At 44.1% G+C, this 26,112-nt stretch overlaps 1 protein-coding gene across 1 annotated transcript in view; it reads right to left on the bottom strand.

Annotated features, from left to right (window-relative positions):
- LOC103260083 (CUB and sushi domain-containing protein 2-like) overlaps positions 1 to 1,452 on the bottom strand; it is a gene marked incomplete at its 3' end in the record, with an annotated part of 9,934 nt that extends 8,482 nt beyond the window's left edge. The window contains exon 1 of the mRNA XM_008057723.1: positions 1,087 to 1,452. Within this exon, the coding sequence (XP_008055914.1) occupies positions 1,087 to 1,281 (195 nt within the window). The remainder of the gene's footprint in view (positions 1 to 1,086) is intronic.
- Positions 1,453 to 26,112: the final 24,660 nt, after the last annotated feature.

The following is a 26,112-nucleotide window of genomic DNA, read 5'->3' on the forward strand; positions in this document are numbered from 1 at the left end:
CCCACCCACCCACATAAGAACACATGCCCCAATAAGTGAGCCCAGAGTATCATTTGTAATTTGTGCATAAGAAGGGCAGCACATAATCTGAAAGGATAGGGATTTCATGGATTCCCTTTGGATTTTCCAGGTTGTTTAAACTTTTTCCAATGTCAGGACTTCTCTGGCTACAGGGAATAAAACAATAACAGAATAAACTAAAAAAATTCCTTGGCCTAGGATGAAAATGGACATACCCTGTGTGAGGTTTTCCTTATAACCATTTTATTAAGGTATTTCTTTAACAACTTCCCCAAAGTTAACTCTTTGATTACACACACATATACAATAAACCTTACTGGAGAGACCACTTAATCACACACATACAAAGAAACACAAGATGTGTCTTAAGAAATTCCTCTTTATAAGCCTCTCTGTAATCCAAGCTCTGTCATTTATTTCTCTTACACATGCCTTGAATTCACTTTCTTTAACCCACTGCCATGCATAGGCCATCATCATGGCACACTGGAGCTACTGCAATAGCCCACTAGTCTACCAAAGCATACACTCAAAGCACATATAAGTGCATGTATACAAAATGTGCTGGCCAAATATGCACAGACACAGATCCCCAGAACCAGATTAAAAAAATAGACACAGCTTCACACACATATGGGAACATATGTATAAAATCATCTATATTCTTAAACACATACCTACACAAAGGAACCCACACATGAACATGAAAACACATTCTATGAGCTCTTCATTACCCATGTTGATGGCCAGCATTCACAATGGCAACCTGGATCCATTGGTTGCTCCACTGAATTTATTATTATCTTTTATTATGCAATTAACCCATACTCAATCACACATGTATTTAATAACAGGCAGCTTCTAAACAAACTCTAAAACCATACTCTTAGACATTTACATGCCCCCCTCTTTTTGGTCCTCACTTTCTCCCAGATGGGCAAGGACAATATCTTGGGACTCATGAGAGAAGGAGAAAGTTTGGATCATTCACACAGAGGCAAAGGAGCGAGTGTCGACCAAGGTTTTGCATACTGTAACATACATACTCTATGAAATCAATTTTACCTTGAGGACATCTCCTTCAGAGAGTTCAAATGCCCTGGCTTTCAGCTGAATCCCCTTCCCTGGCTGGGTCTGGATGGAGTAGATGCACTCATGATTGTTATTGTAGTTCACTGGAAAGTTGGGGGACAGCAAAGTACCCTGAGTGCCCGTGACTGAATTCCCACACTCAGCTGGAAAGAGAATCACAACAATCATAGATTAATCCCCATCAGATGCATCCATTCACAAAACAACTCACAGCTCTGGAGAACCTTACAACATGACAAGTTGTTTTCCTGTCTGCCTGCCAAGATTCCTGTGTATCTGTCCATTTGTCTGCCTGTCTATAGGAATGCCTACCAAACTTAAAAAATACCTGCTTGCCTAGAGTTTTTTCATCTCTCTCGTTTCATTTGTGTCTCTTTTGCAGAAACAGAAATGAACCCACCAGGCACCCTCTGCTTTCACAGTGCTATAAAGCAGCCACACCCCACACCTGTTCATATGGTATCATAGCAACAGCAATGACTGAGAAGGGGGTCAGGGGATGAGGGGCAGTTAAGGGAGGAGAGAAAGCCTTTCAGTACCAAAGGATGGAAATGAAGAAGGGGCAAGATCAAATAATAATCACTAACCCTTATTGTGCAAAACAGCATGAAAGATGCTTCCCAAGGATCATTCAGTTATTAGTCACAACCGACCCCCTATGGCAGGCACAGTTATCATCCCTGGTTTTAAGATAAGGAGCCCAGTGCTTCGCACTTTAGACCAAGTCTCTCGATTCATGAAGAGGAGGGGACTGAGAACTCAATCTCCTTGGCCCTGGGGAAAGTTTCAGCAAGTCCCATTGGACTCCCATTTCATTCAACAGCTAATGAAATCACACCCTCCCCTGGGAATCTGTTTCTCCTCCTCCAGAATTAGTCATTTTCCCCTTATTGCTCCCATACCTTTATTTATAGCAGTCACCCCATTTTACTTGACTTATTTGTTAACATTTCTGTCTCCTCCACTGCACTGGTGCCTTGGGGCTTGGTCATATCACTGTCTCCTCGACACCCACTCAGTGTGTGGGCAGAGCTGGCTCGACAGAGGACAGTGGGAGCAGTTCAGAGACTGGGCATGCACTGCAGAACCACGTGGCTAGCTTGTAGGATCTTTAATAATTGTGTGGCCCCTCTGTGCTTCCCAGAGTCAGAGCACCCACCATATTGTACTCTGATTACTTGTTACTTGCCTGTGTCCCCCACCCAAACTGTGAGTGACTTGAGGGCAAAGGTCATGCTTATGAGCCAATGACTTTCCAAGGATTAGCCCAGATCGTATACAAAATAAATATTTACCAAATGAATGAATGAATGAATATGGAGTACACTGACCTCAGAAGATGCACAGTTTTAAAAATAATTAGGTTCCAGAAGGATGTAAACACAAGTCCAGATGGCAGGCCCATTATGTGTCTGGACATATGGGGAATTTGGAGCATGTCTTGAATCTTTGAGTTTGCTGGTAGCAAGCCTGCTTTCTCTAAAGTATCTCTCAGTGTCCTTATTCTAGGCACAGTCCTTTGCTGGAAGGACCCTGAGGTTGACCAAGGGCCATTGCTCTGGCCATAGAGTCAACCCTTTACCCTAGGCCAGGAACATACTAGGCTGGGGGCGCAGCATAGGCACAGCACATGGAAACCTTCAGAGTTGAACCTCTCATGGGCTCAGTTACATGCTTGTGTGTTCTCTTGTCCCCAGCGCTGCTCCTTAGTCCTTTGAAGATGGAGACTATATGTCCTACCACCAAGTCCCTACTCTTCAGCAGACACTACTCCCTGGGTCCTGCCCAATTCAGGATCAGCTTCGTTTTCCTAGGACTTTACATAAGCCCTCATTGATTTACTTTGGAGGAGAAATCTAACTTGGCAGTATTTTAAAACTCAGCCTGTTTGCAGAGCAACCAAACATGATGATGAATGTGCTGAACTGGGGCATAAAACTAAATGGACAGTGGTGGACAGGCACCCTGGGTGCAGTGACTGCTGATAATTTACATAGATATGTTTCCAGAATGTGTACATTGCCTCAGTGCCCTCAGATGAGGGGGGTCTCGGGGACTTGCTGAGGGCCGTGCACATGTAAACACTTATTACTCAGTCATGTCACTTGGGAAGCCCTCAGAAGCATCTCTTCATTAGCTCTTTGATCACACACCATTCCCCTCCATACAGGCAGAGGCCTGTGGTGCAGTGGGATGATCAGGGACTTTGGATTCAGACAAACAAGTTATATCAACTCTCTGAACCTCAGTCTCTTCTTCTGCCTTCATGCGGACAAGCATAGCATTCTCAAAAGACTGTAGAATAAATTATGTGATTTTATGTGTAAGACAGGTAAACAGATGGGGAGTGGTTAGCACATAGTAGGCTCTCAACCAGTGCTACTCTTCCTTTCTCTCCCCATCTAGCCCAGGTGAATCTATGTAGCTTACCTGCTTCCATTTGGAGCCCTAACAGCCCACGTTCTGGGACTGGCAGAAAGCCTGAGAAGCTTATGGGAAGCACGTATTAGCTGCCCAAGGCTCAGAGCACCTTCATGCTTCCTGGTGCCTACTGCCCTCTGCCTGGTTCCCAACAGCTGGATTCCCTGGAACATGGGCTTTGGCACGTTTTTGGACTTCTCTCCTATCCCTTCTTCCTGCATAACAGTTATATGTCCCATCCTGACCCAGCATGAGCCTCTCCTCTTGCCCACATGCTCAACACCTTTGTGAGGAGGGGCTGATAGCTTTAGATGCGGCCAGTTACCAGGTCCTGACTCCCAGTCAGGTCTTTGTCCTGGGCACAGGGGAGTGTGCTGGAGGGTAGAGGGACACGGTGCTTGCTTCTGGGAGAGTTTCCAAAGTAGCAGGGGAGGTGAGCAGATGCACAGAGAAGCAAAACACAGACATAAATGGAAACAAATAAATGTTCCCGAGAAACAAACAGTCACAGGCACAGAAAAGGCTGCTGCTGATTCTGGCATCTGTGACTTCTGTCGCCCTCATCAGAAAAGGCCTTGTTAAGGGCAGGGGCTGTATCCTACCCATCGGTCTGCAGCTCCTGAAGCAGAGGGAGGTCTTCTCCATTACACTGGGCCTCCCAAGGATGGCCACATCTCCCACTGCAGACTGGGGTCCCCTGGGTTTGGGGCTGTGTCTTCTACATCAAATTCAGGGGCTCCTGAGATCAGGGTCTGTGTCACCTCCCCTCATATCACACCATGAATCAGAGCCCAGAGCTGTTCATCTCCTTCTTAGCTGGGAATGTTCCTGGTAGTGCCTGTGTGGGCTAAATAATCCAATTTACACCTACAGAACACATGGCACCTGGGGACACTCCCCACCACGTACTTCTGTGATACCTCCAGCTTGAGCCTCTGCAGCAGGGCTGGTGGGAATTCGAGGTGATTGTAATTGGTGTGTGTTATTAGTAATATGTGAAACAGAAGACAAATGTAATAATGAAAATATTGTGAGGTGTCATGGACAAACAGTAATTGGAATAATAAGTTAAAGAGTGAGTTTATGTAATGAGATCAATGAGGCAAGAGCTTAAGGGCTGTGTGCATCTGTGGTCCTGGATAATCCCATTCAAGAAAAATTTCCCCAGAACCACTTAGCTGAGGATGTTTTCCTAGAGACTAAAATTGCTGCTAGCAGCCAGATATAAACTGAACTTTCCTTGGGGGAGTTCCATATGTGTCTGCGTGTATGTATAGCCAGGTCAGGGTGCATGGATGCCTTTGGGGATGGTTATGGAAGAAGAGATAAACTTTGGGGTTATTCAACTGGTCAAAAATGGAATTCTGCAACTCTATCAGTATGTTTCCTCTCTGGGATTGTAAAAGGTTATTGGCAAAATAACGATCATTGGTTACCAATAAATATTGATAAAAAGGTTACTGGCAAAATGATGATAATTATATGGTACCTCCTGGGTTACATAAATTATGTTATTTAATCTAGAATAAAGGCTGTGAGTTGGATGCTGTTATCTCTGTTTTATAAATGAGGAGGCTGAGGCTGAAGGGGTTTGCTGGCCTGAGATGGAACCACTGGTAGAAAGCAGAGCAGAGACTCCACTCTGGGCTGTATGACGGCACAGCCTAGACACAGCCCATCTTGCCAGCCTAAATGGTTCCTGCAGAGTCCGAGAGTCCATGGAATTGTCTCACGCAAGGCTGACCTCATCGACTTTCCAGATGCTGGTTTTTGTGTCGGTCAGTGTAGTGCTGCTTTTATCTGTTTTATATATTTTTATGGGGCTTTATGTAGTATTTCACTATAAGTGAGTTCCAGGGCTAACAGTGAGCATGGTAAATCCTCCATGAATCCAGCTAGTGGTTCATCCAGCCTTGCATCAGAGACCTTCCCTGACTACTCTTTATGAAAGAGCAAACCTACCTCCAATACTTTCTAAGCTGACTTAATTTTTTTATGTACCCTTCAACATGGCCTGAAACATTACTTCTCTATGTGTTTACAGCTTGTGATTTCCTACCAGAATATAGCACGAGTAGAGAGACTTTTTGTTGTGCTCACTTTTGTGTCTCCAGAACCTAGCGGTGTACGTGATATGTAATGGACGCCCTTTAAATGACCCAGTCCCTGCTCCCTCTATCTTCCCCTGCTGAGTGGATAAAGTCTTGTGAGGGATTCTCCAAGAGTAAGCAACCCTCATCAGATTAGTAAAAGCACCCATCTTTTGCACCAGACTGAGACTGCCCATGGGCAAATGTCATACCTCTGTCCCATAGGCTCACCCAGTGCCCCATTCAGATTTCTCTGCAAGAGACATCCTTAAGCCATGGGTCTGGGTATTAAGGGTGGGGAGGTGAGAGTGAACAGATCAAGTTCATGTGAGTGTCCCCTGTGGACCACTTTTAAAGGTCAGTTTAGTCTACAGAACAGCCCCACAATGCAGATACTGTCATCCTTATTTTACAGATAGGGAGGCTGGAGCAGAAAGAGGTAAGGTCACCTGCCCCAGGTCCCACTGCAGGTAAGCTAAGTGGGCTAAGTCAGTCCTCAAACCCAGGTCTGTTGCCTCTTGGTCGAGTGCAGTCCACCACCTCACACCAATTGACTAAAATTTGGCCCGCCCCATTAGTGAAGCAAAATGAAAGCACGTGACCACCTACCAACACACCTTGGCAGAGGCGAGCTCCACAGGCGCCGTCTGCCCCCCAGGCACGTGATGCGGGCGGTGCCCTCCAGACGGTACCCGGGGAAGCAGGAGAAGGTCAAGGTGTCACCGACGCCAAACTGCAAGCCCTTCCGGATGCTGTAGGCGGGGACCTCAGGTTCCTCACAGGGCTCTAAGTCGTACTCTGGAAAGGCACAAGAGAGTCGGGCTCAGAGATGTCTTAGGGAGATGCAGAGAAAGAAGAGGGAACACATAGGCCACAGCACAGGGAAAGGGCCAGAGGCAACCCCCCCCAAAAAGAGAGAGAGAGCGGCAGAAAATATGCACACTGGCCCCCAAAGGGTAAAGAGAAGAAACACAAGTGCCAGAGAGGCAGAGAGAAATATGGGGAGGTGAGAGAGGGCAGTCTGCGCCCCCTCCTGTGAGCAGCAGGAAAGGGCACAGCGTTTCCCAGACAGGCTTCCCCAAGGACTTCCTAGGTTGCCCAGGGACTCAGCACGTCCCTCCTTTGTCCCTCCATCTCCATTTTAACCCTGAGTTTCGAGGCTCACAAACTCTCCTGCCTCTTTCTCGTTGGACACTGTAAATTCAACCAGCTGGTTCTAGAGGGTCAGATTACATGACCCAGCCCCAGGCAGCTTCCATTGCAATGAGATTCCAAATGTGTCACTCATATCTCCATAGCACTGGCTTGAGGCAGATGGCAGACATGACAGGGGGCCTAGATGGACCAGAGACTGTCCCGGTGCCTCTAGTGACAGTATAGATGTGAATATGACCAGACCCTCACCCAAGAGCATCTCCCTCTGGGTCACAGTCCCCCAGGGCTCTGTGTGGTGAGGAGGAGGTTCCCTTCACAGGGGCTGAGGCACACTGGCTGGATATGTCCCAGCGGCCAGGCCAGCCCAGGCATATGGCAGGTGGCTTCTGTGTTGGAGGGCCAGAGCTCTGAACAGCCTTCTTTAGGGCTTTTGCAAGGAGGCAGGTGGGGCGAAGTTGGGCTGCACCCTAGTCCGTAGCAGCTGGATCCCTCTTGCCCATCCCAGGAGAAAGCCATCTGATATGCCTGGTCCTGGCTGAGAAAGGTGGGGGGTACTCTGGGGTGCAGCAAGACAAGAATGGTAGGAGACTTGGTACTAGAGGAGCCAAGGGTCTTCTATTTTGCCTGAATGTCAAATAAAAGAGATTTCAGGATTCCTAAACACAGAGATAAATATCTATTACTACTAAATTAGCACTGATGAAGAAGATCCCAAATGAGATTAAATTACTCAGATATGTTAATTTCAAACTTTTTTAAATTGCTGGGGTTGTCAATAGTGGAAGTGAAATCAGGAGAAGAATTTGGAATTACTAGGGCAGGGAGGGACTTTTCTGATATCTTCTAGTTCAACCAGCTGGGCAGGCTATACTCAGAGCAAATCCTAGACACTGTCAGAGAAGGCCATGCCCCAGTGAACCTGCTAACTCCTTCCAGGACCACTATGGGGAAGTTCTTCCTTGGGTCTAATACAAATATCTTTTGCTGCAGATCATTGAGATCATTCTCCTAGAGAGATCATTCTCCCAGAGACTGGAGAGTGAATTAATACCCATCTACTAGGAAAACCAGAGACTGGCAGCAGAGGGGCGAGAGTGAATGGCTCTCAGATTTATTCCCCTCAGGGACCCTTACACTTTTTACCTGAAAAGGTGATGTTGAACCCTTCATATGACATGGAGAAATCGGAGATGAAGCGGACCTGCGCGGTGAAATTGCCGTAGAGCCCGGCGCTGATGGGAGCTGGCAGCCGCGAGCCAGTCAGCTGCCTCAGGGGCTGGGTGAAACTGCCGTTCTCGGTGATGAGGAGGTAGTCGTGGCCACTCTCCAGATGGAAGGTGTGGAAAGTGAAGAATACACCTGCCAAGACACCAGAGGGTCAGGGTGGTGGTGGTCAGATGGCTGAAGCAGCCTGAATGCAAGGTGGAATCACACAAACACTTCCAATTTGCAAACATCTCAGCATAAATGACTGAAAGTATACATCGATAAAATAAAGGGTGAATCCAAATGAATGAACCTGAATACACTAGTACCCAAAGATCCTGTCAGGAAGAAGGGCACCTTTTTACGGTTGTCAAAATCTGAAGAAGAGATTTATGGCTAGGACTATGAGAATGCTTCATAGCCATTCATTAATTCATTCAACAAGAATGTGTGCATTTGTTGAGTCTTCACTATGGGCTAGGAGCCAGGGTTAGGTACAAGGGGATATACAAGACATTAAATGAATAGCTACAATGAAGAGTGATGAATGCTATCATGTATGTAGCTCAGCATGTCACGGGGGCAGAGTAAAAGGCACTGACAGCAGGAAGAGGGGAGTGTAGGCGGCTTTGCCAAGGAGTGAACATTTGATTTGAGTCTTAAAAGGATGCACAGGAATTAACCAGGTAAGAGGAGAAAGAGTGTCCCAGGCAGGGGACCCACATGTGTCAAGGGACTGAGGAACTATTGGTTCCAGGGCTTAGTGAGCAGCCCAGTGTTGCTGGACCACTCAGCAGAAATGCCTGGAGTTCAGGCTGTGGCCAAACCTGATGTTTTTCTAGAGGCAGTGAGAAGTCATCCTATCCACAATGAATCAGATTCAGTTTTAGCAAGGTGGTGGTAGCTGTGGGGAGGACAAAGTAGAGGGAGGGGAGGCAGAGAGGTCAGTTAGAATGGCGGCTGCTTTGCACAGGGTGAGAGAGAATGAGGCTTGGCAGAAGCAGTGAGAGCAGAAGATGGACAGAAGCCCTTGTAGGGGGTGGGGACAGGGCAGGATGGACAGGACAGCAGGCACCAAATGCAAGGAAGATTTGAAAGGACAGGAGGGAGCATTTTGATCTGGAGGATGATGAAGTGTATGTCCCTGTGGAGGGACATACAGTAGAGAGAGGACAGGTTGTGGAAGGGTAATGGACTTAGCCTCTTCAGCATCCAGCAGTGATATCTAGTGGGCCACTGGAAGGACAGACTTGGAAGTCCAGGACTGAGGAGGGACTACAGAAGTAGATCTTGGAGACACCAGCAAATAGTGATATCTGATGCCATAAGGAGACTAGGTAAAGGAGAGTCAGAAAGGGGACAAGGAAAGTGTGGGGAGATGTGGCAGGAAGCAGGAGACAGGGAGAAGGAGGTGTGGTGGAGAGATGGGCATGAGAAATCAGAGATGGAAAGAGAGAGGGAGAGAGTACCACTAAGAGGGGAGGTGAAGAGCATAAGATACAATCAGCAATATTTACAGGCATCTTGAGCACTAAGTACTTGATGTCACTGTCCTGATTTACTCATTCTGTAGCCAGTCTCTCTCCCTTGGAAGGGAAATATGAAAACTCATTTAATCCTGCCAGTAACCCTACAACATGGGTACATTATTATCATTTCCATTTTATACCCAAGGGGGCAGAGACAAAGAGATGAAGTCATTTGTTCAAAGTCACCCAGTTAGCAGGTGGTAGAGCTGGGATCTGAACTGAGGCGATCTCACCACAGAGATCGTGCTCTTAACCACTCCAAGGATGCTGTCTCTCGGCTACAGAAAGAGAGCAGGTAGTAAGAGTGGCCAGGTGGTGTGAGGGATCAGGTGGTGAGGAAAGTTATGGAGCAGTAGGATCTTAACACCCAAAGCAACTCTTGAATGTGTCCTGGGAGCAGTTGTGTTTGGTGGGCATATATGTGTGTGCCCACTCACAAATGAGTATGCTTATGGGACTATGCATTGTGAATGATGCCTGGACAAGTGGATGGTTAGACTAGGAGTGCTGGGCCCACTTGCTACTCAAAGTGTGGTCCATGGGCCAAAAGTGTGGGCATCACCTGAGAGCTTATTAGAAATGCAGTCTTTGGCCTCCACTGCAAAACTACTGAGTCAGAATCTGCATACTAACAGGATCCCCAAGTGATATGTAGGCACGTGCAAGTTTGAGAAATACTTCTCTGGATATTTACTGATATATTTTTTATAAAGAATGGTAGGTTCCAAGCCCCTAAGACTAACGTGTTTGGAATATTTTTATATCCCTGCCTCCCTGTTTATAGAAGCTGGTGATCCTGGAGTATTTGGGCATCTGTGGGTGGAGGTGGAAGAAGCAGAACCCAGCAGGGGATGCGGGACCAGGGATGCAGCTTGTAAATGCCCTGTGCCCAGGCACCTGAGATGTATCTGGGTATCTTTTTGCTAAAAGAACCAGGTCCTAAGTACCTACCAAGTGCCGGGCTTTGTGCTAAGCGCTGAGAAAGATCTCCCAGTTTAGTGGAGGAGACAGACATATCAGTAGTGAGACTCAAGAGTGAGCCTCAGAGAAAGAGTGGGCAAATATGCCTCGAGGGTTGGGAGGGCTTAACAAGGGTCAAGACCTTTCATGTGAGGAGACGCATGCTCACATGCACACTGTACTTCTGACACATAAACATGTGTGCAATTGAGAAAACGGTTCTCAGTCTATAGCACTGGGAAATAGATGTCCTTTCCCTCCTACCTAGAATGCCAGGTTGGGTAGAGAGTAGGTTGGACACAGTAACAGGCGGAAATAAGTCACTGAAGCGCCTGGCTTTGCTCTCTATTCTTCTCGCATGCAAATAGAGCTCCTCCAAAGGAGTAAACATTTGGCTGGGAGTCTAAGGATGAGCAAATAACTGAAATGAAACCCCTGGGTTTCCCAGCTGTGCTGATTGCTTGGGGCTTTTTGGGCCACTGTGAGAAAATGAAGACATTGTCACGGAAATAGAGAGGTCCCATGTTGGAGTTTGAATCTAGATTTGATGTGACAGATGCACACACAAATGAATATTTCACTGGAGTGAACCATGTAGAATCTCGTACAAATGACATCAACGCCACACCAGAGCTGACAAAAGCAGGGCAGCAGGAAAGGCAAGGGCTTGGGTTAAGACAGACCTAGATCCAAAGCTCAAGGGTCTTGGTCAAGGATGCTTAGCACTCCCTGAGTTCTCGTTTTCTCACCTGTCATATGTAGATGGTAATATCTTCTTCATAGGTAACATTTAGCCCCTGAAGTGAAAAATAATTGGGATGGCATGTGCAAAGCATGCACATGGTGCCTGGCACACAGTAGGTGTACAACGGAAAGTGTTCTCTCTGATCAGCTTGTCTAACTCCCAGATAGCCTTGTGGGTTAAAAGACGTCAGTTCTAGGGTATTGGTAAGGGTATATTCTCAGGACTTCTGAATGGGCTGTGCCCTTGGGCTGGGCATGTGGCAAGTTGAACTATTCTGAATTTCCAAAGTTTTGAATTTTCTGAACTGTGCTTCTGCTGGTTATGGAGCAATCAGAGTCAACAGCTTAATAGGTCTGTTAACCTCAGATACTCTTATAAACAGAGACTGGAGAATGCCCTCTGGAGAAGAGTCTGGGCCAGTTCAATTCAATTCATATCAACAAATACTGCTCAAGTTCCTTACATGCCAGGCACAGAGCCAGAGGCTGAGAAACTGCAGGAAACAAGACAGACCCATCACTCAAAGAGCTCATAGTCTGTGGGGGAGACTGATGATGAAAATGCGAGTTCTACACAGTGAGTTAAAGTCTGAAATTGGGGAAGTATAGTATACTGTGGGATCCCACAGGAGGGGAGCCCAACCTAGTTGCAGAGCTTGGGAGAGTGGGTCAAGAAGCTTCACTAGAGGAAGTGAGTTCAGAAACATGAAGAGTTGGCTAAGCAAGGGGAATGGTATTGATTCTTATTCCGCTTGACTGGGGAGAGGAAGTATTCCAGAGAGAAGAAAACGGTACACATGTGCAAAGCTCTGGGGGAGAAAGAAAAGACTGGCAAGTTCTAGAAACTGAAAGAAGTTCTGTGTAGCTAGCACTTGGCTCAGAATAAGGCTGAAAAGGGTAAGCTGTGCTAGCTATTTTACAATATGGGGGTCTATGCTAAGGGTTAGGTGAAGCTTTAAAAGGGTTCTAAGGAAGAAGAGACCTGGTCATCAAGCCATGACCTCTTGTGGACTCTGCAGAGTACTTTTCAACCTGGCTAATTCCTGTTCATCTGTGAAGATTAGCTCAAGTTTTAATTTCACGACACCTTACTAACCCCAGGGCTGGTCTCTGGATGTCTCCCCTTCTCTATCTGCTCTATATACATCGACCATACCTAAGATCTCGATGTAGGCTGTCTATCTTTAACTAGACCACAAACTTCCTGAAGGCAAGCAGTTGGCAGAGTGGTTTATTCGGTTGTGATTTCTAGCAACTCGAAGAGTGTAAGTGTTAAATAGTTGATGAGCTGCATTGACTTCTAGGCAAAGACAAATATAGAAACTCACAGAGAAGCACATACCCCCAGAATCACAGATGCCTGGACACAGAGAAGGCCACAATGACCAGGGCTGTCCCTCTAGGGATCATGAGAGGCTGCCTTTCTTTCCAATGGCCTCCTCTGACCAGGCTTGGTGGAAACAGCTCTGCAGGGTAAACAAGGACACTGCCCCATCCTTCTTCTCCCTAAGAACAGTATTGTGGGAAGCAGGGGACAACCCCAGGCTTCATCTTGACTGCCTGGAGAGATCTGTCTTGCCCAAGAAACTTCAGGCCATCCTATTCCCGGCTAGGGTTGGTCTAGTAAAAGGCCAGAGTGAGGCACTTAAGTACATGTGGTGGGACTATGAATGACTTTTCTTGCAAATTTTCTTTTTTATACAAATAGTATATTTTACATGTGATATATGCTTATTGCTCAAAATTAGAAACAATCCAGAGGATGAAAATAAAAGACAATTAGAGACAGCATCTTGGGGTATATCTTTTCAGGCTGTTTCCTATGCATACAAGGATGTCTTATAAACTAAATATATTTTTGGCACTTTTTAAAAAACTTAACAAAGTATTGCATCCACTTCTGCAGGTCTTGAAATAGTCTTTCACATTATTCCTTTTAGCAGCTGCCTAGTATTTTATTCTATGGCTGTACCATCTGTTTAGTTAACATTTCCTTATTGATGAACATTTGAATAGCTCCTAATTTTTCAATATAATAAATACTGTTTTAGGAGATAACCTTGAAGCTAAATGTTGATGTACAGTTTTACTTATTTTCTTCAGATAAATTCTGAAGAAGTAAGCAGAATTGCTGAGTCCAAAGGCACATACAGTCAGCCCTCTGTAGCTGCAGGGAATTGGATCCAAAATCACCCTCAGACACCAAACTGCACAGATGTTCAAGTTCCTTACAGTATATTTTGAAGGCTTTTGATTCACATCACCAAACCACCTTCTGGAAAGTTTGAACCATTTCACACAATGTCAGCAGTGAATAGTATTTGCGTGCCCACACTTTCCCAGATTGTTACGATTTTCTTCAATGATTTGAAAAGGGAAGTGTCATTTCCTCACTGGCTGAAATGACATTTCTTTATTAACGAGGTCAATGTTTTTCCATTTGTATTTCTTCTGTTTCAAAGTGTTAGCTAATAGCTTTGCTCATATTTCAGGCTGTTTTAGCCAGGCATATTTCTCTTAAAGATTTTTAAAAGCTCTTTATGCATTGAGTCGGTAATCCTTAGTTGATTATGTATGTTGCGAGACTTTTTTTTCTATTTGACTTTGAACTTTTATGGAAGTATTTTTTTTTTAGCATAAATCCTTTCAAAGTCATATTTAATGGAATCTAATCATCTTTTCCTTTATGGATTGCACTTTTGGTGTTACTCTTTAAAGTATATCCCCACCTGAGGTTAGATATTCATGTTCTTCCAGTGTAGGAATTTATGTGGCTATATGTATGGATTGGATTTTTTAAAAATTACAAATGGCTAAGCCCACTCTTTTAACTCCATTTATCACATAACCCATCCTTTCTTCGATGGATCTGAAATGGCACTGTAATCATATACTAAAGTCTGCCTCTTTCTCATATATACACAGACATGTACACATGCATGGACATGTATGTGTGTGCGTGCACACACGCATGCAGGGAATCTATTTATGGACCTTTATTCTCCTCCACTGATTTTTTGTATCTCCACTCCTATACTAACACCACACTGTTAACATTATTTTAGCCCATAGCAACATTTTAATATCTGGAAAGTTTACTCTTCCTTAAACATTTTTTTCTTGGCTCTTCTACATGTTAATTCTAGATCAGAGATTCTTAATTAAAGACATGCATCAAAATTACTGGCAACGTGTTCTAAAGTCTTAGATGCCTGGTTTCCACCTTCAGTGTAGGAAATCAGACTTCTAGTGTGGGACCCAAGCATTAGTGTACTTGCCAAACTGTAAGAACCGTGACTCTAGATGCTGGAATACGCTTCCAAGGGTAGAGGCCATATCTGCCTGGCTATTGCTGCTCCCCAGTTCCAGTGTCTGCCACAGAGGTGGCACTATATCAAATAGTTGTTGAATGAAATAGTGTATTAATTCATGTCTATTTGTAACCAGCACCCTTTCTTTGAACTTGGACTCTCAAAGACCATATATGGGAGGGAAGCTGAGACAACAGTGTAGGCTGGTGAGGTATATGAAGACAAGGGATCTGAAGAAAAGGTGAGTTGTGTAGGAGGGGTATCATCTCAGACAGAGAGGGTATGAGACAAAAAAATAGAACATACAAGAGGGAATCACTGTGCTCAGTGTCTGAAGGGAAAATGTGAGAAAGAGGATGCAGATGTATTTGATACAAGAAAAAAGCGTTTCAGAGGAGGAGACAGCATCTACCAAAAAATGATAATAGGCACCCATTTGTTGAATAACTTGGTGATGCTCCCACTCCTGGGGGTGTTTTGGCAGAGGGTGTGTTGCTTTCTTGTGGGGAGTGATTTGTGAAGACTCCTGCACTGAGTGAGATGTGATAGCTGGTAATCTCTAAGATCTCTTCTGGCAGGGAGATTTCAGATTCTCAACAATATTTTTGAATAAGTTCTGTGATTAAAAGAGATGGGGTGTTTCTGAAAGTTTTCTTGTTAGTGAGAAAAATTCAGATGAAGCACAGAGGTCACTAAATAGGGAGATCCCTGTTGAAGTCACCTTGACCTGGGGAACTTGGAGCCCTGATCATGTCACATCTCAATATCTGCCATGGGCCTAAACACTCACCCTTGCCATGTGATGTTTCGATAATCCAGGTGCAGTTCAAGTTGTTGGGGTAGAAGTCAGGGAAGCCTGGTGACAAGATGGTCCCACTGGAGCCTTGAATGAAGCCACCACAGAGAGCTACAGAAGGAGTAAAGAGGGTAGTGAAAGACTGGAGTGGCTCAGGGAGCTCCCCCAATGATCCTCCCAGGCCCTCTCCCCCATCTCCTCTCAAAACCCCAACCCCCAGTGATGGGGTGGGGAAGCCTGTGGCCTTTTGAGCTCCTGGTTTTTCAGGGCAGGAAAGGAATCTGCTATTTTAGCGCCCCCTCCTGGTGTGCCTCACCTTCACAACTGGGCAGGGCCCTGCTCCACTGGAAGTTGGGTTCACACTCCAGGGGCTCTCCATCACTTAACGTGTAACCCGAGTCGCAGCTGAAGGTCACCAGAGCACCCACGTAGAAGTCATTCCCATGACGCTGCCCATTTACTGGAATCCCTGGATCTAGACAGTGGTCTGACTGCAGCGTTATAGCTGGAAAAGAGAGACCACAGCTGGAATAGACAACACTCCATCACCAAAGAGGGACTCCAGCTGACTCAAAAAGAGGGAGAAGAGAACTCTGATTTATAAAAGGCAGATGTTGCCAATCACCAACTCATGAAAGGTGGCCATCTGTATTTGAGGTGAAGACGTGTCCCTCAGGGAAAACAGTGTAATAAATATTAGTTGAGTGCCCACTGTAGCTCGGGGGCTATGCTAAGACTTAGAGATACAAATATGAGTAAGAAAAATGACCCTGCCTCCTGAGGCTCTCAACTCTAACTTTCTATACTGGTCTATAGAGAACTGAAGTGACATTGATCCTTTAAATCAAGAGGTTAACTGTAGAAGGTGATGCAGGAGGTCAAGTGTGAGCAGGAGATGCCACCTCAACTCTACTTCAGGATCAAACACTCTGCCCCAAGAGTGCTCATCATGGAAGCACCCAAGTGCCCCCACACAGAAAAGGCCATATAGTCTGCACACAAGGATATGGTGTGAAGGTCACGAACAACTCTAAGATCCTATGAACCCTGAGGGATGCTGAAGGTGAGAAAGCACTTTTCGAAGGCACAGCCTAACCTAGAGCGCCATGGGATGGGCAGAGCTGGGGCCTAAGGTGGGGCACAGTCCTGGGACCTTTCACCCAGCTGGGTCCACCTCAACATCCCCTTCCCTGTACTCATTCAGTGAGACCCACTCTCATAGCGGAGCTGGAAGCCGATGTCTGAGTGACTCTTGTCGGTAGAGAAGAGAAGGTAGAGGTAGTTGCTGGTGCTGATGAGGAACTGAGGGACCTGGGTCCCATGGTAGACCCCAATCAAGGGTGCTGAATATGTCCGTCCATCTCGTACTTCTAGGGTGTCATAGTTGACCTCAGTTTTAAATCTGCCAAATGATGAAAATGAAGACTTCTTGAGAAACCGAAAGCTTATTAATTTGTAAATGACAAAAGCCCTGCCTGACCCAGGCCTTCAGAATAACTATATTTTGGCAGGCTGGGATCTTTTGATATAATTTGCACACATTTGCCAGCGATGTGGAAGAAACTTCTCCGCTCTGTTAAACTCCTCCTCCTCCTCCTTCTGGGTTGGAAGCAGCTCTCTCATCCTCTCTATGGCCTGGGCCATGACCCTGTTTTATGAGGTAGAGGCACAATGACTAGCCTCATGGGGGTCAGAATGTTCTAGCCAGGGGTCAACAAACTAAAGCCCCAAGGCCAGATCTAGTCTGTAACCTAGAGAGCTAAGAATGGCTTTTACATTTGTAAAGAGATTTTTTTTTAAAAGCAAACAAGAATATGCATCAGAGATCTTCAAGTGGGCAAGTGGCCCACAAAACCAAAAAACATTTACCATCTGGCTCTTCACAGAAAAGTTTGCAGACTGCTATTCCGGGCCAGGAACGCTTTGTTCAGAAGTTTGTGTTTATATTTAGGTGGTTACTTTCTCCACCCAAGAGGCATAAGCAGGGTGGGAGCTAGAAGTGGGGCATATGAGCAGGATGTGGGCCACAGGTCAGAGAGGCAGCCTCCCCATACTGGAAATTTCCCGGTGATGTCCCTCAGATGCTAACGCCTGATGGTGTCTATCAACATCTGATGGTGTCTATCAGCCCACTCTCCCTCCTTGGGCTCTGACATCACAAATGATACCCCAGCCCTCTCTTTACCTCTCCTGCCATAGTCCCCTAAACAGCACAACCCAAACCCAAGGACAGAGCCAGGGAGGTCGAGGTCTGCCCCAAGCAGGGCAGTCTGGCCCAGTGTGCTTCGACCTTGCTGACATTCCAGCATTGGCACTGGTGTTCCACCCACTCCGGATCCCCTCCTACATGGCTCTGTCTAAATCACCCCCCTACCCTTCTCTCCCAAGGCTGTAGTTACAAGCACCTGTCGAAGGTGATTTTGATGGGGTAGCCTGGTTGTGCCTCAATCACCCAGGCACAGCTCAAGGCATCCTTGTAGAAGCCAGGCCAGCCCGGAGACAGGATGGTGCCGCTGGGGGAAGTCAGGTGACCACCGCAGGGAGCTGAGGGTACAGAAGGGAGAGAAGCAGCTTTCTTGGGTGAAAAATGAGTAAACAAACCAAAATCCTTTCTATAAAATGTATCAGCCAACAAGTAGTTTTTGTTTTTATGGAAAATTGTATAAACAATAAACTGTGAGTTTTGTCTGCAGGGACCTTCATGGATAAGTCCAGTTATATCATGTGGAGTTTTATTAAAGGCCAAGGGGGAGAAATGAAAAGAAACATTTAAGCAAAGTCGTTTTGTCATTCCAGACGGACTGGAGTACAGCTAATATTTGGATCACATGGGTTTTTTTCTTGTTTCTCACTCAACTGTCAGCCTGAGGCAGAGGCATTAACCCAGCCCACCTCCTCACATCTGGCACTGGGAATCCCCAGAACCCTGCTGCTCAGCTCAGGCCCCATCACTCCCTTCTCCACTGCAAACCCCAATAAGGTGCAGACTGTTTGTCCTACACAACCGGTATCCCCAGCGTTTAGCATAGTGCTTGACGCACAGTCATCTCAATGATTACTGGCTGGACGAATAAATGAATGAATGACAGGATGCAGGAATGCAGTCCATGGCTGCTGACTCCACAAGACACCTGAGGTCTAGGCACAGCTCCTGGCTATCTCAGTCTTGCAAAGCTGTTACCTCATTTCCCTGGCCTCCCTCTGTCCCTGAGTCCCAACCCTCAGCCTTCCCAATCTCACCTATAGTTTTCCCACCACTCCTGCCTCTTCCTGCAGCCAGACCCTTGGCCTCCAGGGGTGATCATTAGAGCTAATCCTCTTTCAGGGCACATGATTGGATTGCATTACCTGCCCCCTTTGAAGTTATGCAAAACTATGTGACTGCACTGACCGATAAAATGAGAGCCAGAGTGATGCATGCCATGTCCATGTGGAAATTAAGAACCGGTGTGTGATTTGTAGTTTCCTTCTCCTACCTGGGTGACTGTGAAGCAAGTGTGAGGATGGAAGTCTCATCAGTCAGGGCCTTTAAGTGACTCTGAGGAGCAGACCCCCCGATGACCTGTGTTAAACATGTAGCTTGAGTGGTATGTGTGACATATCACCTCCTGTTTTTAAGCCACTGGGGTTTGAGGGTTGCTAGTTAACACAGTCTAGCTGAGTCCACCCTGACTAACACACTTCCACAAGGCTGATGATGAGGATTATGTGGCCACTGTCATCACCAATGCCACTGACTGAGCTGACTCCACGTCAAGCACTGAGCTTCACACACGTAATTATGTCCACTCTTTGCAAAACAAACTCTCCATGAGGTTAGTACTATTATTATCGCCTAAGAAAGCTGAGGCTTATGGAGGTTAAGTAACTAGCCCTGGGTTAGCAAGTCGTAGAACTGTGGATTCAGATCTAGGCAAGGAAGCATAAATCCAGAGGTCTTAACTAAGTCGCCTCCCAGGTCCAAATGAACCGCTGCTTCCTTACTGTGGAGTTAGTTACCAGATGCCACAAACGCTCTGGACAGGACTGGGGAGGAATAAAGAGCTACACAGAGCTTCTCTCTCTCCAGGTAGTTTCATAAAATATAGTCAAGTGTAACCAATACTGTTTTTAATTCTATAACCTTCTTGAATTATCTAAAATAGTTGTCAAGCATTCTTAATAGAAAATTATATTAGGAAGCTTAATTATCAAAGAAGATAATAACAATAATAGTAGTCAGCTCATACTGATGGCTTACTATGCTAATTACTTTACATGTATTATCTAATCTAAATGCACACATTTATGAATTTATTATCCCCATTTTATAGAAGAGAAAACTAAGGCAAAGTAGTCTGAGAGATTAGATCAAGGACACAGAGCTAATAAAGTCAGAGCTGAGATTTAACCTCAAGACTTCCATCTCTAAATCCTACTGCAGCACATAACAGTACTACAACCAGAGCTGACAGTAATAAGCTCATGTGTATCGAGAATTTACTATGTTTCAGGGCTTAACATGGATTATCTTTGTGACAACTGCAATACTAAAAGGCATATACTATTATTATCCTCATTTTATAGGTGGGGATTATTACCCCATTTTCAGTAAATTGAGGCTTAGAGAAACTAAATAATTACATAGTGCTATATCAAACATTGAAAGAGTAAATTGCATATGCGTATTGTCACTTCTTGGGTAACCCCAGTTTTCAAAATCCACCCATCCATCTCACTGCAACTATGAATGCTTTCCCTGTTTCTTCAGTGGATGTGTGAGATCTTGGAGGTGGGGAAGGACGTGCCTGCTGCTATGTCCCAGTGTTCCCATGCGGGTTTGAGTCTCAGTAGTGAGGGGGGGATCCTTTCTTGGCTCTGACTCTGCACAGGCCCAACCTCTGGGGTTGCTGGCCTGTGATTTCCTCCTTTGCTTTCTGGGGAGCCGTAGGTCACGTAGGCACTCTTGCCTGTCTAGCTACTCTTCACTCAGTGCATACACATCAACAAAACTCCATCTACAATCTCTGAGAGGGAAACTCAATCCCTTCCTTTGGTGGGACTGTCTTGTGTTCTTTCTCTGCTATATTGTTTCACACATTGGGTTGTTCATCACTTCTTGTGTCCATGTGATTGCCAACTGATTTCTCTATTCATTTAGTTCTTCACTTTCTCTCTTGCGCATCTTTATATTCTAGAGTAGTAGTTGCTTGGCAGGGATTTGGAGGGAAGGATTCCTAAATGCAATGTCTCTTTAACATTTGAAAAGCTGCTTAGCCTCACTCTTAAAAAGAAATATGCATATCACAGCTGTAAGGAGATATTATTTCTCATCCATCAGACAGGGAAAAACCCAAAGTTTAATGCCATATGAGACTGTGGAAACCAAGAATTCTAGTTTCTTGCTGGTGAAAGTGCAAAATGGCACAGCCCCTATGGAGAGGGACTGGTAATAGTCAGCAAAACTCATATGCATTTATTATCTGACCCAGCAATTCTATTTCCAGAACTCTCCCAAAGATACATTGGCAAAAATATGAAGAGACATATACAAGGTACAGGGCTATACTAGATAGCTCATAATAGCAAAAGAATAGAAACAGCCTGAATATGCAGCAGTAGGGATACGATGGACTAAAATAGGGCAATCAACAAAATGGGCTATTTATGCAACTATACAACAAGAATGAGGAATATTCTATAGCATGTCATGGAGTAGTCTTCAGAATATATTGTTAATGAATAAAAGCATGGTAGAGAGTGTTGAGCAGAGGATGATTCTGTTTATTTAAGAAAGGGGAGGGACATATACCCATATTCACTCATATTAGTGATTAATGAAAGGACAAACCAGAAACGGGAAACTTTCCCCATGGAAAGAAGAAGGGAGCAGGGTAGAGAGGACAGGGATAGAGGATAGTCTTTCTCAGAATAGACCATCTTTTAAAGATTTCCCTTTGGAACTATGCAAATATTTTTAAATGATTAAAAGAAAGATTAAATTTGATAAGCCATTTCTAGAAACTCAAAAGCAGAATAAAATAAATAAGCACAGTACTGTATCAGTGGCATAATCACACAGGAAGAAGCTAGTAAAAGGGTTTTCATTTTATTTTTTAATTAATTAATTTTCGATTTTAGATTCAAGGGATACATGCGAAGGTTTGTTATATGGGTATGTAGCACGATGGTGAGATTTGGAGTTGTATCTGTCACCAAAACAGTAAGCAAGAACCCAATGGGTGGTTTTTCAACCCTTGCCCCTGTCCCTCCCCAACTTCCCCCTCAGAAGTCCCCAGTGTCTGTTGTTCCCATCTTTAAGTCCATGTATACCCAGTGTTGAACTCCCACTTACAAGTAAGAACATGTGGTATTTGGTTTTGTTTTTGTGTTCATATTTTAAAACACAGTAATTTGACAGTCCATCCTTAGTAGGGTATAAGGACAAAAAGAACTAAAGAAAAAATCCATAAATAATCATATTGTTATTGGTAGTATTTTTTTTTTATACCACTGAGACTCTTGGGTGTGTCTCATGAAACGAGAAACTTTGTTGGTGCTGTTAGGAGCTGAGATTTTCAGCAAGAGTGAAAGGAGAGACAGATATGATATTAAGGAAGAGGAGTTAAAAAAAGAAAATTTTTTTACATTTGAAATGAAATAAACCCATGATGAATTTTCTTTTAGATTTCCTAGCTGTGTTCATTGAAAAGGTTTAGAAATAAAGACCAACACAATAATAAAAAAGCACCACTAATGCCCAGATTCTAAACATTGATGTCCACTATAAAGAACCAAGCCTTCTTGGAGAAACAGTTATTCTAGGTCAGAGACAGAAAATGCCCAAGATGATGTTGGACCAACTTCAAAAGTTTCCCAGTAGCCAATGGGACAATTTGAGCAAAAATTCGGATAAACTGTAGTATATTTAAATACATAAGATATGTTTAAATCCTTTGAACTGTAATGATATTTTAAGATGTTCAACTTTGAACATGGTGAGGGAAACAACTCATTAATATGAAAATGGTAAATAAAGAAAAATAATTGTTTCTATTGTCTTTCCTTTATGAACTATATCCCAGAGTAATCAAATAGTTGACAAGGACAAGTTTTCTTTAAGTGTCATATTCTAGCTTATACCAGTAAAATAAATGATAGGATGTTACCATTTTGCAACCCTTGTGTTATAATCATCAATGGCTCCTAATGACCCCAAAAGAGAGACAACCAAATATTATGTGCTTCTAACGGAGGCACAGAACCTTGCCCATAAAATACTCTGACTAGGAAATTGAAACGAATCTGATTAAGTTTCTAGATCTTACTGCCAATTAAAGGAAATATAAGAGAGAGGGAATCATGTTAAACAACCTCCCAGGGAAGCAGTGGCAAAATTCAGAATGCAGGAGACTCCTCATCCTGAATAATTCTCATTTATCTCAGGATAAATGACTCGACTTCTTCAGCAAAAAAAATCTCAAGGGGCAGGCGTAGATACCTACAGATTTAAAAAGACTTGAAACATAGAAGCCAGTTGTAATGTATCAACCTAAGATTTGGATTTTTAAAAAATACTATAAAAGTATTAGCCAATTATGGAAATTTGATGGTGTTAAGTAATTATTTTAATTTTTAAAGATAATGGTATTTTGGTTATGTTTTATAGAGTCCTTTTATCTGTTGGAGATCCATACTAAAATGTTATGGCTGGAGTAGTATGCCTGGAATTTGTTTCAGGATAATCCCAGAGCCAGCAGTGGTGGTAGCAAAATGGGTGGGGGTATAAATGAAAACAAAATAGACCATTAGTTTGTCATTGTTAAAGGTGAGTGATGGGTACATGGGCGTTCATTTTACTACTCTGTCTGTTTTGATATAGGTTTGAAATTTTCCATTAAAAAATATGAAGGTAAAGGAAGGGAAACACATACACACATACAAGGAAAGAGGGAAAAAGAAGGATGGGTCCCACTTTGAAAAGGAAGAGGAGTTCAATAGCAAGACAAAAGAGAAACTCTGTGCCTATCCCAGTTCTTGGCATACAGTAGATGCTCAATATTCATGGAAGGAATGAAATATTGGTTGAAAGGTAAGGGTCCTGAGTGTTCTCCCCAAATCCATAGGTTGAAACCCTAATCACCAATGTGACTACACTTGGAGACCGAGTCTTTCAGGAGGTATACAAGGTTACATCGTTTCACAGGGGTGGAGTCCTAATCCAGCAGGACTGGGGTTTTGTTAGAAGATAAAGGGACAATACAAGGGCATGTGCACAGAGAAAAAGGCCCCATGAGGACACAGAGAGAAAACGGGCCATCTCCAAGCCAAGGAGAGAAGTCTCAGGAGAAATCAATTCTGCTGGCAGCTTGATCTTAGAATTCCAGCCTCCAGAATTGTGGGAAAATAAACTTCTGTTGTACAGGCCACCGGTTCATGGTATTTCGTTATGGTAGCCCAGGTCACGACACTGAGCTTCTCATGAGGGGCTGGTGTCCCTGTTAGGGATGAGCCACTTCTCCTGATCCCTGATGCTCAAGTTGTGCAAGGTAAGAGAAATTGGGAATGGTGACAGAAAACAATGTTAATAAGAACAAACACTCATTGAGCCTTACAATATGCCAGACACTGTCCTTTATGAATACTTTTCCTTTGTCTATATGTTACTCCTCACAAACATGTAGGAGGCAGGTACAGTTTTGCCTCATTTCATAGTTGAGGAAATGCAGCTGGGGTGCAAAGAGCTTAGGGGACTGGCCAGGAACACACGTTAGGAAATGACAGGACTGGGATTTAACCTGGGCTTAAAGCCAGGTCTGGCTCCAGAGCCTGCATTTCAAACCACGACATGTAGGCATGGGAATGTCCCCCTGACCACTGCTTCTGCAGTGGGATGTAGGATGCTGTCAAAGATGTTTCACTGATTAGTTGTCCAGTGTGAATGACCAGAAGCAGTGAAGGTCCTTTCCTCTGATCAGAGTGACACTGGAGTTACTCAGTCCTGCAGCTGGAAACGTGGCCTCCTACTCCCTCTATCCTCCCTACCTGTGCCCCTCACCACCTGTCCTCTGCCATCTTGTGGGAGAATGAAACCAGAATACCTGGATTTGAGCCCTGACTTTCCTATTTACTTAGCTGTGGCCTTGAGCAAGTTACTTAGTCACTCTGAGCTTCAGTTTCCTCCTCTGTGAAGTGAGGATGACAGTCCCTACGTCATAAGGTTGCCATGAGGTTTCGGTAGGACAACATATATAAGTGTTGGGCATGACATAGTAAGTGCTTAATTATCACTAGCTTGGCGATTTGGGGCAGATCAATTCACCTCACTGATTTTCAGGTTTCTCATGTATGAAACACAATCATATCTTTCTCACAAGAGTGACAAGAAGTTTAAATGAGATATCGTTAGGAACTCAGTAATCACCCTTACACTTCTTCATTGGACACAAATGAGCTACCACTATCATAGATTTCTTTGCAAAAGTGAGGAGAACTGACATTCTTTCATTATTATAGGACTTTTTTTTTTCTGATTATAAAAGTAACACATTTGGTATAAATATAGAAAGAATATGCAGACGTGTTTATCCCAATCTATTCAATCCCTTTGTCTCTGGGGAGTGGGATTGCAAAATGATTATTTTCCCTTTGAACTTTATTGCACGTTTACATCATCTGAAATTTTCAAAACCACCAAGCATTCCTTAAAAATTAAAAAATGAAAATATACACTCACTGTAGATAATTCAGCTCCTTTTAAATGCATTTCTTGCAAGAAGAATATTTTTTAACTCAGCTTGAGAGTCTTTGTCTTTTAATAGGGAGTATAATTACCTTTATTGTCATAACTGATATGTTGGTCTTACTGCTGTCATTTTGTTTTATGCTGTCAATTTCTGATGCTTCCATGTGGTGTCCTGTCTTCTGTGTCTTTTGCGATAGGCAATAGGTTTTCTTTTGCTTTAATTTTCTGCTGTGATGTAAAGTAGAAAAACTGCCTTTCATCCTATTTGTGGATGGTTTTAAGTCTTCCATAAACATGTTGGAAATTATATTCTCCAGAGTGGTGTAATTTAAAAAATATAATAACAAGGTAACGAAGAGCCTAGGTTTAAATTCTGACTCTATCACTTACAAGCTGGGAGGACCCTGGGCAGGTGACTTAACCTCTCTGTGCCCCAGAAGGGACAAAAATGACACCTATATCCTAGGACTGGTACAAGGTTGAAATGAGATGACACCTATAAAACACTTGGTGTTGTAGTGGGGCATGTGATTTTGACCTTTCCAAAAAGAGACAAGGAAGAGGTGAACGTGGGGGAGAGATAGCCAGGTACTCCTGTGTAGCTGCCTTCACTACCCAGAAATCTTTCTTGAACAATTTCTGATTTTAAACATATGGATCCCCTGTGCCCTGTGAACTCTAGACCACAGATCCAGCCACATCCAGCCCATTCACTTGTGTATTGTCTAAGGCTGCTTTTGCATTATGACAGAAGAGTTGAGCAAAGACCTTAGGGTTGGAAATACTTCCTATCTGGCCCTTTAAGAGAAAGTTTGTTGACCCCCATGTTAGATCTTCCAGATGATTATCCTTTCTAAATTTAGGAGAAACCATCTCCTCCCTTGTCCTATTATAGCCTCTCAAAAGCTAAGTGGCTCTTAGCATATATTAAAAGATTTTCTCAAAGACCATTAACGTCTGCATTTAATTGACCACAAGGTGGGGATACTTAATCAAAAACAAAACTAGATAAAATGGAAAAGACAAAGATGCTGATTACAAAGCAGGGTTCTCTCAAGGCTCA

Source organism: Carlito syrichta, unplaced genomic scaffold, assembly GCF_000164805.1.
Source record: "Carlito syrichta isolate Samal-C Ts95f unplaced genomic scaffold, Tarsius_syrichta-2.0.1 Scaffold87996, whole genome shotgun sequence".
Taxonomy (NCBI): Eukaryota; Metazoa; Chordata; class Mammalia; order Primates; family Tarsiidae; genus Carlito; species Carlito syrichta.